The 16,761-nt window shown below is 49.2% G+C and overlaps 5 protein-coding genes across 5 annotated transcripts; 4 read left to right on the top strand and 1 right to left on the bottom strand.

Moving 5' to 3' along the window:
- Window positions 1-413: 413 nt before the first annotated feature.
- Window positions 414-2,103, top strand: DFJ58DRAFT_684779 (uncharacterized protein). The gene is made up of 4 exons (XM_041383284.1): window positions 414-1,050; window positions 1,102-1,165; window positions 1,222-1,582; window positions 1,638-2,103. Exons 1-4 carry the CDS (start codon window positions 842-844, stop codon window positions 1,883-1,885), a joined length of 882 nt encoding a protein of 293 aa, XP_041243190.1. The 5' UTR covers window positions 414-841; the 3' UTR covers window positions 1,886-2,103.
- A 2,714-nt stretch (window positions 2,104-4,817) lies between these two features.
- DFJ58DRAFT_792034 (uncharacterized protein) lies at window positions 4,818-5,441 on the top strand (the record flags this gene model as incomplete). The annotated part of the gene is made up of 2 exons (XM_041390335.1): window positions 4,818-4,981; window positions 5,030-5,441. Coding segments are annotated over exons 1-2 (392 nt in total), but the record flags the coding sequence as incomplete, so codon positions are not given.
- Window positions 5,316-5,663, bottom strand: DFJ58DRAFT_885948 (uncharacterized protein; the record flags this gene model as incomplete). The annotated part of the gene is made up of 1 exon (XM_041394640.1): window positions 5,316-5,663. One exon carries the CDS (start codon window positions 5,661-5,663, stop codon window positions 5,331-5,333), a length of 333 nt encoding a protein of 110 aa, XP_041243188.1. The 3' UTR covers window positions 5,316-5,330.
- A 6,186-nt stretch (window positions 5,664-11,849) lies between these two features.
- Window positions 11,850-12,948, top strand: DFJ58DRAFT_746204 (uncharacterized protein; the record flags this gene model as incomplete). Its single annotated transcript, XM_041387445.1, has 5 exons — window positions 11,850-11,972; window positions 12,025-12,045; window positions 12,105-12,194; window positions 12,247-12,468; window positions 12,680-12,948. The coding sequence occupies 5 exons, from the start codon at window positions 11,850-11,852 to the stop codon at window positions 12,911-12,913; spliced, it is 690 nt and encodes a 229-aa protein (XP_041243187.1). The 3' UTR covers window positions 12,914-12,948.
- A 2,058-nt stretch (window positions 12,949-15,006) lies between these two features.
- DFJ58DRAFT_885938 (Alpha/Beta hydrolase protein) lies at window positions 15,007-16,650 on the top strand (the record flags this gene model as incomplete). Its single annotated transcript, XM_041394639.1, has 6 exons — window positions 15,007-15,312; window positions 15,366-15,586; window positions 15,637-15,781; window positions 15,808-16,386; window positions 16,445-16,543; window positions 16,606-16,650. The coding sequence occupies 6 exons, from the start codon at window positions 15,007-15,009 to the stop codon at window positions 16,648-16,650; spliced, it is 1,395 nt and encodes a 464-aa protein (XP_041243186.1).
- Between the last annotated feature and the right edge of the window lie 111 nt (window positions 16,651-16,761).

Here is a 16,761-nt window from a genome sequence, read left to right as displayed (position 1 = left end):
GGGAACACTTATCTCTGGATCATATGTTGATTAGGATGCAATACCACTTCAAGTGGAAACAAACCGCAGTAACAACACTTCCATCATTAATGTGTCTTGACCATTGTAAATGGGCGCATCCTCGCAAGCGCTTCGTCCGATAACACGGCGCGATTGTGGAACCTCGACAGTGGACAACACATCAGTTCACCACTCCAGCACGGAGAGAAAGTGAACTGTGTGTCGTTTTCTGCTCCGAATGGACAACTACTGGCCACTGGCCACTGATACAAAAACGCGTACGCACGGGATGTTGCTTCGATTCTTAAATAAACAGGCGTCGACGACCTTCTGTCGGATCCAAACGTGAGTTGATAGGCATGTCTCATTGTATCACATTCTCACAACTAAACGCGCTCTGCCGGGCCAACAAGTCGGCACTCCATCATGATGTACACGACACTTTCGGTTAAATAATCTTATTGTGTTCAAAAATACACCCTACGCTGATATTACACGACATCCGGTCCAACGGCGCCAGCCTGCGGATCAGGTAACCCAAGGTTTTTTCAATTTGGGAGCCGAAGTACTTTAGAAGGGTAACAGGACACCTACCACTCAGTCTACGTCGTTGGGCCATTTTAATGGATCAAATTGGAGTACAAAAACCTCCGACAACTCGGCACCCACAATCGGATAGCATCACCTTAAAATCGCCCGGCATCCCTCTCATTTCTCACAAGGGGCTTCCTTCCTTCCTTCCGACCTCGACCTCTTCTCTGTTTCTGAGAACAAGCCTGAACTCAACGACAATCCCGGCGGTGGTACATTTGACGATCTGAATATCTTTGAAATCATCGACATGAATTCCACCCAGGGCCCGACATCACCGACAATGCCTCCACCTGCCGTCCAGAACCAGGTTTTGCAGTATCCAACAGGCAAGAACAAACGCGACGGTGAAGATGATGCTTCGGCTATGGTGATGTTGAAGAATTATTTGTTTGAGCAAGTCGATGGAGAGCGGTCCATAGCGCCCCTATCTGTGTATTGCTTCATGACTGGTTTCACGTGCGTACAATGTACTCTTCATCTACGGCGCATCTCACTGGTCTTTTTCAGTGACTCGATTACATACACTGCTACATTTATCTGGTGCGCTTTCCAAACGGGAAACAGTCTAAGAGTGCGCATACCTCCGCTGTTGCAGAAGAATTTACCCAACTGACATTTGCGCCATAGCTGGCCATTGCCTTTGCTCGCCTGTTCGACGGGCAGCATGACCCCTCATTCGATGTACCGGATGGTCTAGCACTATGCTCATTGCTCATGTTCATTTTCGGTGCCTTCATGGGCCGCCTCGGTGATAGGTTGGGCTGCAAGACACGGTTGTGGTTGACCCTCGGCACGTTCATTCAAACCCTCTTGACAATGGTCGCTACTATTGCGATATGGAAGAGCCATCAGGGTAGCATTGCTGATGATCCCGCCCACCCCGCATGGACCAGCGTGTTGTCCTTTGTGTGCATCGGCTCCATGAGCGCGAGCATGGGCTTGCAGGCCATTATGGGGAAGCGTATCAATACGCAGTTCACTACTACAGGTATGTTTCAGGTATATATATATGTATATATTCTTAATCTTTCGTTTCTCCGCAGTTGTGTTCACGACGATTTGGTGTGAGCTCATAGCTGACCCTAAGCTCTTCCACATCCGACGAATCGTCAATTCGCGCGATCATAAGATCCTGGCTATCATCTGCATGTTTTTGGGAGGCGTCGTCGGCCGTGTATTGATTGACAGATTTGGTTCAGCTACTACGTTGGCTATCGGTACAGTAATCCGTTTGATTATCACTGTATGGTGGCTTTTCATCCCTGAGGAGCAGGGTAGAATATGTTTATGAAGTGCTTATATGCGTGTTTACGACCATGTACATATTTTTATTGCTGACGACTCACCAGTAGCTGTAGTTTGGATGTATCAGTCTTTGTAACACAACGAAAAATCGGATACATCAATGTGCTCGCTCAATGTTCGACTTGTAACGCTTTGAATTCCAACTCATGTTGAACTCACCCCGCATCATGATCATCGCAAGCTGCTTGGTTCTGCACTTGGTCCTTTCCTTGTCTATTGCATTCGCTTTCGCAATTACCGGCGAGGATGACTCGTCTGTCCAAAGGTCATCTCGCATGGGCTCCGAGTCGCCGCTGTTCTTTCTGAATATATTTGCTGACATTGAATTGGCTGTGTCAACGTGTCCAGGGAAGTAAGTGACCCATAGTCACATCAGGCCTCGAGCGAACTCTGCCGTCAGCGGATACACGCCAAAGTTCATTTGAGGAATGATCTGGTTTTCCGTCGGAGGTGATGGAGACTGATATAGAAACGTCAGTACGTGAATTTGGGTATCACTTATCAGCAAGTACTCGTCATTGATTGCAAATGAAGCTGGTTATACACTGAATGCCGATGGATTGCTAAATACTTCAGTCTTTCCGCCAGCATTCAATTGATGTGCGTCCTTCAGGTAACCTAGGTTAATCCCAACCGCCCGAAAACCGACGCTGGTTCGTCCGATCCTTGACAATGAGCGTCGTACCTGTGAGCCTGGGCCATCCGACGGCTACCTATCCGTGAGTACGTCGCCGTCGACTTTAGCATGTCCCGGAATCCGCCAGACGGTCAGTTTCAAGTGGCCTCCTGCTTCTCGCAGGTTCGTTAAATAACCGCTTAGATTACTGGCGCTGGCATGTAGGCAATGCAGCTCATCCTCCTATTCAATAGTAGTAGATATTGAGGACGGACGAGGATGCGCCTCTCGTCTTCCCTAGTAGCTGAGAACTACTAGCTACTAATCATGGCCTAGAGCTTAATGCAATGTGATCATGTGATGCATAGGCGCTTCAGCTGCACAGCCTATGCTGTGTATAAGCTGTGAAACAAACACGAGGATAAGGCATATAAAACGTATCAGGAAGCAATGAAATCAAACAGAAACGCCCATTGCTATCCACCTCTCGTTGTTGTCTTCGTAAGTGATGATTCTGGAATTTGATGAATGAAGGCTAAGACAGTACTGCACTCGGTAGTAGGAATTCTGGAGCATGTCTTCGCCCAGTACTAAAACGAAAGAGACATCAGCGATAAAACCCCGCCAGAAATTTGAAGGACACACCAGTTGGGTCTGGGACATCATACACCTGCCAGGTGGACAGCGGATTATCACTTGTTCAGAAGACGGCTCGTTGCGGGTATGGGACTCGAAGAACGGGAGAACAAATAGGCGAAGACTGGCGGGATGGACGAAGTCCAGTGAGGAGTATAGCGTTGTCTCCAGACGGGAAGAAAGTGGTTAGTGGGAGTATGGACGGTGGAGTGAGGTTGTGGAACATCGATACATGCAAGGTCATCGCGAAATGGACCGGGCACACAAACAGTGTGATTTCTGTCTGCTGGAGAAGAGATGGTCGAAGGGTGTTGAGCGGTTCCATAGATGGGACCGCAAGGCAATGGGACGTGGAAAGCGGAGAGACAATCCTCGAGCCAATCGTGACGGAGCACCTTGGGGTATGGGCAGTCGTCTATTCACCAGACACGAGCTTGATTGCAACTGGTGGACAAGACAAGCCCTTGACTGGGGCACCCATCGAAACCTCAGTCAAAATCTGGGACGCAAAGACAGGCGCGCTTGTCGCAACTCTCAAAGGACACACATGGGTAGTGACTTGCCTGGCTTGGACAAAGGACGGGAAAACGCTTATCTCCGGGTCATACTACGATTCCTCGATTAGGACATGGGATACAACCAAGTGGGAGCCAACCGCGGTTCTGGTTGAGCACACTCACTGGGCCTTTGCCATTGCTATATCTCCAAATGACCGCATCCTCGCAAGCGTTTCGGACGACAACACAGCGCGATCGTGGAACCTCGACAACGGACAACCCATCAGCTCACCCCTCCGGCATGTAGAACCAGTTAAGAACGTATCGTTTTCGCAAGATGGAAAGCTACAGCCACTGGCTGCCAGGATTCAAACGCGTACACATGGGATGTTGCTGCGATTCTTAGAGAGGCTGGCCTCGACGCCCTTCTTTCAGATTCAGAGGTGAGTTGACAGGCATGTCTTATTGTATGACATTCTCACAACTAAACGCGCTCTACCAGGCCAACAAGTCAGTACTCCATGTACGTGACCCTCATTCAAAGACCTCCTTGTGCTCAACATATATTCTCTAGTCCGATGCTACACGACGTCCAGTCCAGCAACGTCCGCCTGCTTATCGGGTAACACGAGGTTTTTTCGATGGAGTCCTAGCAGATGGTTCTCGAGTATGTTCTTGATATTAGTGTCACTCCGTCTTTTTTCAACTTTGCTTTTCCAGTTCTCTGCACGAAGCCATCCCCGGTCCTTCTCAGAACCGCAAGGAAGCACACTTCTTCGTCGCTTATTCCATCGCAACCTCTCCAATGCCCAGGATAGGTCGACATCCTCTCCACTTGACTGGGCTCGAAACATTTTGAAACGGCGCGGACAAAGTTATGAAGGCACCAAATTGCAGGGGCGCAGCCAAGTTATTGAGGTCCCGTATGCGCAGGGCAAACGTGTAGGTTCTTTCTCTCGTTCTGACGTTCAACTCCACCTAATATCACGTAGAGAAACGCTTGTGCGAGGGAGAAACGGAAAAGACTATTGCCCTTGAAGAACCCTACTGCGAGCAGCTCACGGCCTCCCAAGCCCAATGACACACAGCAATCCGGCACAGCAACTCAGACTCAGTCATCTTCGCAACCACAGGCAGCTGTCTCTACCACACCTGCTATCAATAATAATGCCGCGGCTTCGCGCCCTGATGTAATGCTCAGACAGGCTGGACTCTGGACTCGCTTCTGGCTCCTCATTGGTTGTCTGTCCCCTGAATATCAGGATGGTCATCATCAATCTACGGTTTCCTCGTCCTCTCGCGCACCTCTAGATATACACCTCTTGTGGATGAGGTCTGCCTTTTTACTGTTTTGAACTATCCTTTGTGATATCAAGCTCAGGATTGGATTGAGCGTCTGTGATATCGATGGATGTTCGGATGATCTGACAATATTCGCTTACTTCTCAGTCTGTCGCTATCGCAAACTAATGTTAATTTGGGGTATCTGTGTAAGTGATGAGACGGTGATCGATGATCCATTAGACGTCTGTGATGGATCTGGTATATTATCCTACTTCGATGTATGTAGTATCGCAGAGAAACGGACTTGGCTAATTCATTCTCTCACCTGGGGCTGTTATGTGATCGATAGCGCGATCATGTCTATGTAATCGTTTTGCCCATCCGACAACGATCACGTCTTAAATGACATGCACGAGCGCCCACTCTGTCGCATCAGGCGTCCCGTCTCGCTTTTGCTTCCCATACTTGCTCACTCTGCCTATTCGCCAACGTTTGTTGGCTATATCGACGTGATCGAGCCACGTCTTTTCCTCTCCAATTAAAAGCACGTACTTTGCGTCACGCTTGAATGTCCCTGCACCGAGTGGGACACCGAGGAATGGTTCTTGACCCAAGTTCGAACGAGGGAGTGTGTGAGGTATCAGTCCTGTCTGACTGAAAGGGAAACATCGAGGTGGTGGAGAATAATATTGGGTAGCAGCTGTGAGGAAGTGCTGTCTAAGACTGTACATGTGGATGATGGAGCGTTGATGGATGGAATGGAGTTGGTGATCCTTGTAGTATCGTCGTCGTCTATTTGATCTGAGTCTAGGTATGCATAATCCCAGAGCATGAGAGGAGGGGCGTCTGTCATCTGATACTCGGGTTTGCGTATGGGAAATCAGATTCTGCAATTGTTATTGTGGACTCTAGAGACACGGGATTAACCGACAATGATCTGTGCGCGCATAACGCAGTATAATCTGTTTTCCTAGATCGAATTTCGAAAGTATGTCAGTGTGATCCTGGGCCATCGGACAGCGACCTATCCGCATGTTCGTCGCTGTTCATCGGCGTCGGCGCTAGCATATCCCGGGATCCACCAGACAGTTAATTTAAAGTGGCCTGCTGCTTTTTGCTGTTTCGTTAAATAACTGGTTAGATAACAGGCGCTGACATACACGCAACAAAACTCATCCTCCTATTCAACAGTAGTTGACATTGAGGACGCACGAGGATGCCTCACAGCAAACAGCCTCTCGTCGTCTCTAGTGATTGAGAGTTTGCTAATCATGAACTGAGGCTTAACGGAATGTGACCTTGCGATGCTTGGGCGCTTCAACTGCACAGCCTATTGCTAATATAAGCTGCAAGACGAACACGAGGATAAGGCACGTAAGACGTACTAGGAAGCAGTGAAATCAACTCTGACTTGATAGAAACACCCATTGTGCCCTGCTATCCGCCTGTCGTCGTTGTCTTCGTAAGTGATGCTTTTGGAATTTGATGGATAAAAACTGAGATGGCACTGCACTCGGTAGTAGGAATTCTGGAGCATGGATTTACCTGCCAATAAAACGAAAGGAACATCAGCGATAACACCCTGCCAGAAATTTGAAGGACACACTAATGGTGTCCGGGACGTCATATACCTGCCAGGCGGACAGCGGATCATCACTTGTTCGTTTGATGCCTCGCTGCGAGTGTGGAACTTGAGGAGCGGGAAACAGATAGGAGCAGATTGGAGGGACGGAGAAAGTCCAGTGCACAGTATAGCACTGTCTCCGGACGGGAAGAAAGTGGTTAGTGGGAGTGCGGATGGCGCTGTGAGGTTGTGGGACATCGACACATGCAAAGTCATCACGAAATGGACTGGGCACACAGACTATGTAGTGTGTGTCCGCTGGAGTCGAGATGGTTGGAGTGTGTTAAGCGGATCTTTCGATGGGACTGTGAGGCAATGGGACGTGGAAAGCGGAGAGACAATCCTCAAGCCAATCGTGACTGGGCACCAACATGTGTACGCAGCCGTCTATTCACCAGACACGACCTTGATTGCGACCGGTGGATGGCATGGGCCTTCGGCTACAGAACACGGGGAGTCTCCGGTCAAAATCTGGGACGCAAAGACGGGCAGGCTTGTCACAACTCTCAAAGGACACATGCATGCAGTGCGCTGCCTGGCTTGGACCATGGACGGAAAAATGCTTGTCTCCGGGTCATATGATTGCTCGATTAGGACATGGGATACCACCAAGTGGGAGAAAATTGCAGTGCTGGATGAGCACACTGACTTTGTCTTTACCATTGCAATATCACCAAATGGCTGCATCCTCGCAAGTCCATCACGCGATCGCACAGTGCGATTGTGGAACCTCGGCAATGGACAACCCATCAGTTCACCACTCCAGTATGCAGAACCAGTTGACTATGTATCGTTTTCGCAAGATGGAAAGCTACTAGCCACTGGCTGCCGCGACAAAAATGCGTACACATGGGATGTTGCTGCGATTCTCAGAGAGGCTGGCCTCGATGACCTTCTTTCGGATCCAAGAGTGAGTTGACAGGCACGGCTCATTTTATTACATTTCCACAACTCAACGCGCTCTACCAGGCCAACAAGTCGGTACTCCATGTACGTGACACCTCCATCAAAGACCTCGTTGCGCTCAAAATATATACTCTAGTCTAATGCTACACGACGTCCGCCTGCTTCTCGGGCGCCCCAAGGTTTTTTCGATGCAGTCCCACCAGATCGTTCTCAAGTACGTTCTTGCCATTAGTGTCTCTTCGTTTTTTTGTCGACTTCGTGTTACCAGTTCTCTGCACAAAGCGGCACCCACTCCTCCTCAGAACCGCAGGGAGGCACACTTCGTCGTCGCTTATTCCACCGCAGCCCTTCCAATGCCCGGGATACGTCACCGTCCTCGCCTTTCAAGTGGGTTCAAGCCCTTTTGAAACGGCGCGGACAAAGTAGTGAAGGCACCGAGTTGCAAGGGCGTAGCCAAGTTGTCGAGGTTCCGTATGCGAAGGGCAAACGCGTATGTTCTTTTTCCCTCTCAGATGTTTAACTCCGCCTAATAGCACGTAGAGAAACGCTTGCGCGAGGGAGAAACGGAAAAGACCATTGCCCCGGAAAACCCCTACTGCAAGCAGCTCACGGCCTCTCAAGCCCAATGCCACGCAGCAATCCGGCACAGCAACTCAGACTCAGCCATCTTCGCAACCACAGGCAGTTGTCTCTACCACACCTACTATCAGTAATAATGCCGCGGCTACCTCGCGCCCTGATGTAATGCTCAGACAGGCTGGACTCTGGACTCGCCTCTGGCTCTTCATTGGTTGTCTGTCTCCTGAATACCAGGATGGTCATCATTAATCTACGATTGCCTCGTCCCCTATGATGATTTATTGCGTACCTCTAGAATATACACCTCTCGTGGATGAGGTCTGCCTCCTTACCATGTTTCGACCTTTGATGCCACTCGCCAAGCTCTGGATTGGATTGATGTTCACTTACTTCTCTGTCGCAAATTGATTTTACTTTGGGGAATTTGTGAGTGATAGGACAATTATTAAGCAAACGTCTGTGATGGATCTGGCATATTCTCCTACGTCAATGTAATATCGCAGAAACGAGACTTGGGCTAATTTTTGGGCTGTTGTATTATCAATAGCCTGGGCGACCATGTCTATGTGATCGCTCTGCCCATCCGACAGCGATCGCGTCCTGCACGAGCATCCACTCTGTCGCATCAGGTATCTCATCTCACTTTTGCCTGCTATACCTGCTCCCCCTGCCTGTTCGCCAACGTTCATTGGCCACGTCCAGGTGATCAAGTCTCTTCATCTCCAACAAAGGCACGTACTTTGCGCCGCGCTTGAACGTGCCTGTACCGAGTGGGACACTGAGGACCTGTTCTTGACCTAAGTTCGAACGAGAGAGTATGAAGTATCAGTCCTGTCTGACTGAAAGGGAAAGTATCGAGGTGGTGGAGAATGATGTTGGATGGCATTTTCGAGGAAGTGCTCGTGTAGGACTGTGTGGATGAGGAAGTGTTGATGGATGGAATGGTTTTGGTGATCCCTGTACCGTCGTCGTCTGTTTTCCATGTCATATCTGAGTCTCTCTCAGAACATGAGAGGGAGGGCGTTTGCCATCTGATACTCGGGTTTGCGTACACGAAATCTGATCCTACGATATCGAATATACATACCCGATCATCACCATCGACTCTGGAGACATGGGATTGATTGACTGATATAATGCAGTGTATTTTTTTTTCCTGAATCAAATTTCAGAATAGTACGCAAGTATGATCCTAGGCCATCCGATAGCTACCTATCTGCGAATTCGTTGTCGTCGATGTTACCATGTTCCCGGATCTACCGGATGGTCAGTTTGAAATGGCCTGCTGCTTCTCGGTGTTTCTTTAAATAACCGGTTAGATAATGGGCGATAGCACCGTGACATAGGCAACGCAACTCATCCTCATATTCGATAATAGTAGATATTGAGGACGCACGAGGATGCTTCGCAGTAATGGGCCTCTCGTCTTCCCTAGTGGTTGAGAACTAGCTAATCATGGCCTGGAACTTAAGGAAATGTGATCATATGATGCATGGGCGCTTCAGCTACATAGCCCATGCTGCGTATAAGCTGCGAGGCGAACACGAGGACAAAGCATGTATAACGTACCAGGAAGCAGACGATTCAACACTGACTTGTCAGAAACGTCCATTGTACCCTGCTATCCGCCTGGAGTCGTTGTTGTCTTCGTGAGTGATGATTTCGGAATTTGATGGATGAAAGCTGAGATCGCTCTGCACTCAGTAGTAGGAACTCTGGAGGATGTCTTCACCCTCTACCGAGACGAAAGAGACATCACCAATAAAACCTCGCCAGAAATTGGAAGGACACACTGATGTTGTCATGGGAGTCATACACCTTCTCGACGGACAGCGGATCATCACTTGTTCATGGGATAACTCGCTGCGGATATGGAACTTGAAGAGCGGGACACAAATAGGAGAAGATTGGCGGGATGGATATATTCCAGTGGAGAGTATAGCATTGTCTCCGGACGGGAAGAAGGTGGTTGGCGGGAGTATGGACGGTGAAGTGAGGTTGTGGGACATCGACACATGCAAGGTCACCACGAGATGGACGGGGCACACAAAGGAGGTGAAGTCTGTCTGCTGGAGTCGAGATGGTCGGAGAGTGTTAAGCGGATCCGACGATGGGACTGCAAGGCAATGGGACGTGGAAAGTGGAGAGACAGTCCTCAAGCCGATCGAGACCGGGCACACCTTGGTGGACGCAGTCGTCTATTCACCAGACATGACCTTGATTGCGACTAGTGGATGGGATGAGCCCAGGAATGGAAAAAACAACGGGTCCTCGGTTAAAATCTGGGACGCAAAGACAGGCAAGCTTGTCGCAACTCTCAAAGGACACATACACTCAGTGCCCTGCCTGGCTTGGACCAAGGACGGAAAAACACTTATCTCAGGTTCATATGATTCCTCGATTAGGACATGTAGGGTACCGCACGGGTAACACCGAGGGTCGGAAAGTTGACACCGCACCCGCACCCGCCAACACCGTACCCTTCACGGGTACGGGTACACACCGACCCGTCAATGTCGCGGTTTATGGAAAACACCGCGGTGTCTCTGAACACCGCGGGTACATTACCAAGAAGAGTGTATTAAGTATTAACAACAATGAAATAAAATAGTACTACTTTTCCTATCCTTGCCCTTCATGGCGTTGTTGACGGCATCCTCGCCAAAGCATCCAATGGCATGGTGCTTCAGATTAGTCGTCGAGGACTTATCCTTTGTATCCTGATAGCGGCGCACACCACCTAAAGCTGTCTTACACTTACGCGCACCACACGGGAAAAAATGACACAAGCGGCCATTGTGGTGTTGGACCACAACTTCGGATGAAAAGAAACTATAGATAGGTGACCGCCAAGTCTTCTTGAGAGCCTCCGTATCATTGTATAATCAGATATTTGCAAAAATCAATGGAAAGAAACATACCAAGATCTGCAGAAGGATCGGGATCAGGCTCGAATGCACCTGCCGTTGATTTGTTATCGTCAGTGGCAAGTGAATCAGTACTTGATCGCGTAAGATCAACGGTGTCTGTGGGGCTCGATCGAGAAGACCGAGACACAAATGACTGCTTGACCTTCTTCAAGGGGCGGGCCAGAGCCTTAGCACCCTTTGCAACAGCCTTTTTGAGTGACCTGGCCTTCTCGGAGATGGACGACGAGATAGACTTAGATGATGAGTGTGACTGGGTAGACGAAGCATCAGATGCCTTCTTTGTGAGCTTAGTTTTCATGGGGAGACGACTCAGTGGACTTACTGGTCTCGAGTTTTTGCCTTGGCTTTATGGTAGTGACTCGAGCTTCTCTGCAACGAAGTGTCAGCTCAATAAATTGCTAGAATGATTCACGGGGGTACAAAAGACATGACAGAAATCAGTATAGCATTCACTTGTGATCCTCAAGCTCTCAGAGGAAGGAAAAACAGAGAATCAAACACGGTGTTCAATGGCTGTCGCGCGCCTGGTTCCCGATTTGGTATATTATACCCGCCCAAACACCGTCAACCCGCGGTGAATGGCCACGGTATGCTCAAGGGTACGACTATCCTACTCCGTACCCGTACCCTCCAAACCCGTCAGCATAGAACCGCGGTGTTACCCGTACCCGTGCGTTTCCCTAAGGACATGGGATACAACCAAGTGGGAGCAAAGCGCGGTACTTGTTAAGCATACTTCTTTTGTCTATGCCATTGCAATATCACCAAATGGCCGCATCCTCGCAAGCGCATCACAAGACCATACAGCGCGATTGTGGAACCTCGACAGTGGACAACCCATTGGTTCACCCCTGCAGCATGCAGGTGTAGTACGCTGCATGTCATTTTCTGCGGATGGAAAGCTACTAGCAACTGGCTGCGAGGACAAAAACGCGTACGCATGGGATGTTGCTGCGATTCTTAGAGAGGCTGGCCTCGATAATCTTCTTTCGGATCCAAAGGTGAGTTGACAGGCATTGTATTACATTCTCACAACTGAACGCGCTCTGCCAGGCAAACAAGTCGGCACTCCATGTATGTGACACCTTCACTAAAAGATCACCTTGTGCCACTCAACATATACACTATACTAGGCTAATACTACACGACGTCCGGTCCAGCGACGTCCGCCTTATCGGGCACCCCAAGGTTTTTTCGATGGTGTTCCACCAGATCGTTCTTACGTTCGTCATCACTATAACTTCGATTTTGTTTTCCTGACCTCCGTGTTATCAGTTCTCTGCACGAAGCCGTCACCACTCTTCAGCACTGCCAGGCAGCACACTTTTTCGCCGCTTATTTCGCCGCAGCCCCTCCAATGGCCATGATTCGTCACCGTCCTCCCCTCTCCAGTGGGCTCAAGCCCTTTTGAAACGGCGCGGACAAAGTTGTGAAGGTACCGAGCTGCAAGGGTGTAGCCCTGCAGTTATCAAGGTTCCGTATGCGAAGGGCAAACGTGTAGGTTTTTTGCCTTTCTCAGTCCAACTCCACCTAATTTTTTTTTTTTTTTGGATCCTTGTTTATTGTCCTGTGGGGCGGGGCCCTATGGTGGACACTACCTACAATAACTCCACCTAATATTACGTAGAGAAACGCTTGCGCGAGAGAGAAACGAAAAAGACCATTGCTCTCGAAGAACCCTACTGCAAGGAACTCACGGCCTCCCAAGCCCAATGCCACGCAGCAATCCGGCACAGCTACTCCGAGTCAGACCCATCCATCTTCACAACCACAGCCGGCTGTCTCCAATTCGTCTACCGCACCTGCTGTTGGTGACAATACCGCAGCTACAACTTCAACACCCTCACACCCTGACGTAATGTTTATACAGGCTGGATTCTGGGCTCGCTTCTGGCTCTTCATTGGTTGTCTGTCTCCTGAATACCAGGATGGTCATCATTAATCTATGATTTCCTCGTCCCCTATGATGATCTTTCGTGCACCTCTAAAATATTACCTCTCGTCAATGGGGTGTGCCTCTTTGCTATGTTTCAAACTGTCCTTTTTTGATACCATACGCCAAGCTCTAGATTGGATTGGTCGTCTATGATATCGATTAACGTTCGAGTGATTTGACATTCGCTTAGTTCGTTTGTAGTTATCTAATTTTACTTCAGGGTATTCAGTGTGTGAGCGATATGACGACGATTAAATAGTTAGGCATCCGTAACGGATCTGGTACATTCCCCTACTTCGATGTAGTATCGTAGAAATGGGCTTGGCTATTTTATACCCTCACTTGGGGCTGCCAGTGTTGTGAGATTGATAGGGCGAGACGGATCTTGTGTCGACACGCTGTATGTGGTGGTCCGTGCACAGGTCCTGCTATCGGTATGCGATGGTATACAGCATGCTGACGCCAAGAACTCGAACTTGGAAAAAGTCTTGCCCATGTGCGTGAGTGGGACGTTGGAATGCAGTGGAAAGGGATGGTCCATGTACTGGCGTACAAAAAGTGGTATGGGTGGTGAACGTACGTCGGGGTAGGTGTTGATGGAGAAACGCATGCGACGCGGAGGTAGGCGAGTGTGTATGCATGTAGCGTCTGAGAGATGGAGGGTCCTTGCTCGTCTACAAATAAACATCAGCCTGGGCCACATTTCACCGAAAGCAGACCCTTTCAATTCTATTTGTGATAGAGGACATGATATTCTTCAGACTCCAGAATCGACAACAATCGGGGCTCTACACAAGACATTGGCGCTGTGAGGAAACGCCAGAGATCTACATGACGCCGTCATAGGTGGTCGAATCTGCGAGGAAACACGTGCATTTTATATAGGTCTGGACCTAGAATGAAGATTCGAAATGTAAAGAGACTCACCAGCCATCCGGAGGAGCCACATCCTCTGTCCCTTCAACGCTCCCTCCACAGCAGCCACAAAGCATCTTGTAAGCCGCATGATTAACGAGGGGGCTTTCACTGACATGTGGAATGAGGCAAGATATGTTAGTGTTTGAAAGTTCAAAGGTGAGTTGTGCATGGGGAGGTGAAGCTTTAAGCTTGGGAGCTTAGCGCTTAACGTGAAGGGGCTAATTTGAATGCTGGGTACGGGCACGTCGTTTTTATGTTGCAGCGTCAGAAAGACACTCAAGGTGATCAGAGCGCGATCAAGCCGAAAATGGTCGATGTTGACAGGTTGTGTGGGTTGGTGGGTGAGCGCTAGCACTTGAGCCTTGGATACTTGAGAATGTCTCAACAATGGGACGAGGAAAGGTTGTCTCCGTGTTGTCTCCTTGCAATGTTAAAAACGCGTCCGCTGGCGTTTAAAGCGAAACTGAAAAACGAGCCAGCAATGAAAAGTGAATGTTTAAAGGCTGAAGGTACAACATATCCGAGCCATCCAGATAACACCGGGTAGGACATATAAATTAACCTGATGCGTAAGACCACTCGGCAATGATGTCTCAGATCTGAAGGCGGGCAAGGAGTACTAGTATGCTGTAAATTTGGTCTGACCAAACAAGACGCTCCACCCATGCAACGGACTTTGCCAGAGTTATCTCGGCATGTGCTGTTACATGTTCTGTGAAATATATAGCAAAAATCCAATTGTACTGTCGACGAAATTCAATGGACAACCTTCTCCCTTTACTACTTGAACCTCCTCGACCACCCGATTACCTTGTGTCATACGATCTCAACATACGGCATATGCAAGTACAACTTTTAGATTCCGACACTGTTTGCAAGTTACAGGCTCCACACTGCTTGCATGTAAACAAGCCACAATTGCAAATACGCTCTATTAAATATGACGCGGATGGGGTCGGACGGTCGGATATCCCAGGATCGAGATGTCCTCGATTGTTCAATGATCGTTTTTCGACGGGTCTAAAATCTGATTAGGCTGGTAGTGAGAAAGAAAGAAAGATCATTCGCTTCGCACTTACGTGGAACACAAACCTCCGAGCAGCATATAAGCTCAGGCCCCCAAGGTAATCCGCACTCTATTTTTCCTACCCTCATACCGTCTGAGAACCTAACATTCCGCAATGCCCCCTGTCGCAGTCGCCCCTGCTAACATAAACACTGGATTCGTTACAAACCTTAAGACATCTGCTATCTCTCCACAACTCAATACTCTTCACGACGTCATCGCTCAAGCTGTCGACCGCTCTCCGTTGCACGAGCTTGGTTTCATAACCTCCTTGGCACATGACTCCTCCATTCAGACGAAGACCTTCAGCGCGTTCAACCAATATGTTCGCAATCTTGCACGTGTCATGCTAGAGTGGGGCAAACCCACAGGTTCAGTCGTCGTCGTGTACCTGACGGAGCACGAAGACAATATGGCTGCTGTATGGGCATGTCTGATAGCTGGTTATGTGCCCTGCTTGCAGCCCGCACTTAGCGCGCACTTAGTCTCTTCAAGCAAGGCCAGCTTGCGAAGCACATCGCGCGCGCTGAAGAGCTTCTCAGTCAGGCACGAGGTGTTTCCTTCGTTGCTCCGTCCACCGAGACGGAGAAGGCGCTTGCCAAGATATATGCAGGCATCTTCAACCTTGCGGACAGCACGGTGTCAGCCAGCGACAACTTCTTCGAGATCGGCGGTACTTCCATTGATGCTATCTGGTGAGTATATCTATTTCCGCCTTTAAACGATGACCTCACATAATCTCCAGCCTCAAGCGTGAAGGAGAGGAATACTTCGGCCTGCCTGACATCTCTGTCATTAAAATCCTCAAGCACCCCGTTCTCTCGAGCCTGGCGAACTACATCAACTCTTTGCTCTGCAAGGGCACCCAGACTGAGGGCTGCGACCCCATCGTTCCCTCCAACTCAGTGGAAATAAGACGCCAATTTTCTTCGTGCACCCTGGTAGCGGAGAGGTTCTCACTTTCGTCAATCTTGCCAAATACTTCCATAATGAGCGTCTCTTCTATGCTTTTCGTGCTCGTGGCTTCGATGCTGATCACCCCTATTTCACCTCCATGGACGAGATGGTTTCCTGTTATACCGCAGCAGTCAAGAAGACTCAGACGACGGGACCATACGCTATCGCAGGCTACAGTTACGGCAGTGTTGTCGCATTTGAAGTTGCAAAGCGGCTCGAGGCCATGGGCGATGAAGTAAAGTTTGTAGGTCTCGTTCACATCCCCCCTCATATCACCCCTCGCATAAACAAGATTGATTGGACAACCTGCATGCTCTACTTGTCGTACTTGTTTGGTCTCATGTCAAAACATGATGTCAATGATCTGGCTCTTCCCATGAGACTGCTCATGAAGCAGGAGCAGCTCGAGTTTGTGTGGAAGAGGTCACCTCCTGAACGAATTGTCGAGCTCCAGCTGACGCCCGAGAAGCTTAATAAATGGGTGGATCTAGCTGAGTCTCTCTTCCATTTCGGATTAGACTACAGCCCATCAAGCTCAGTTTGTAAATCTGTCCACTTTCTGACTTCAGAAGCGCCTGCTCACACCAACTCCTCAGCCGCACTTGAAGTTTTCTATGCCATTCCCCTTTGCCGGAACCAAGGTTGACTGGCTCAACAACCATCTCAAGCTATGGTCTAGCTTCAGCTGCGGCGAGGTATAATACACTGATGTGCCTGGGAACATCACACGCTCATGGACCTTGAGCACGTCTCGCAGTTCCAGGAGATCTTCCGCAGTCATCTCGAAGCTCGTGGGCTGTAGAGGTTTGGAGGAGCATATTCCGATTAGATATTGTCTTGCGTCGATTATTATTGAACTATACTTAGAATCCCCGACTCTCATAGATAGTGGGGAGCAAAATGGGTGACTTAT

This window comes from Suillus subalutaceus (genome assembly GCF_016647625.1).
Source record: "Suillus subalutaceus strain FC151 chromosome Unknown DFJ58scaffold_63, whole genome shotgun sequence".
Classification (NCBI taxonomy): Eukaryota; Fungi; Basidiomycota; class Agaricomycetes; order Boletales; family Suillaceae; genus Suillus; species Suillus subalutaceus.
Note: the sequence above shows the minus strand (reverse complement) of the source record. Positions and strands in the feature narration are given on the sequence as shown.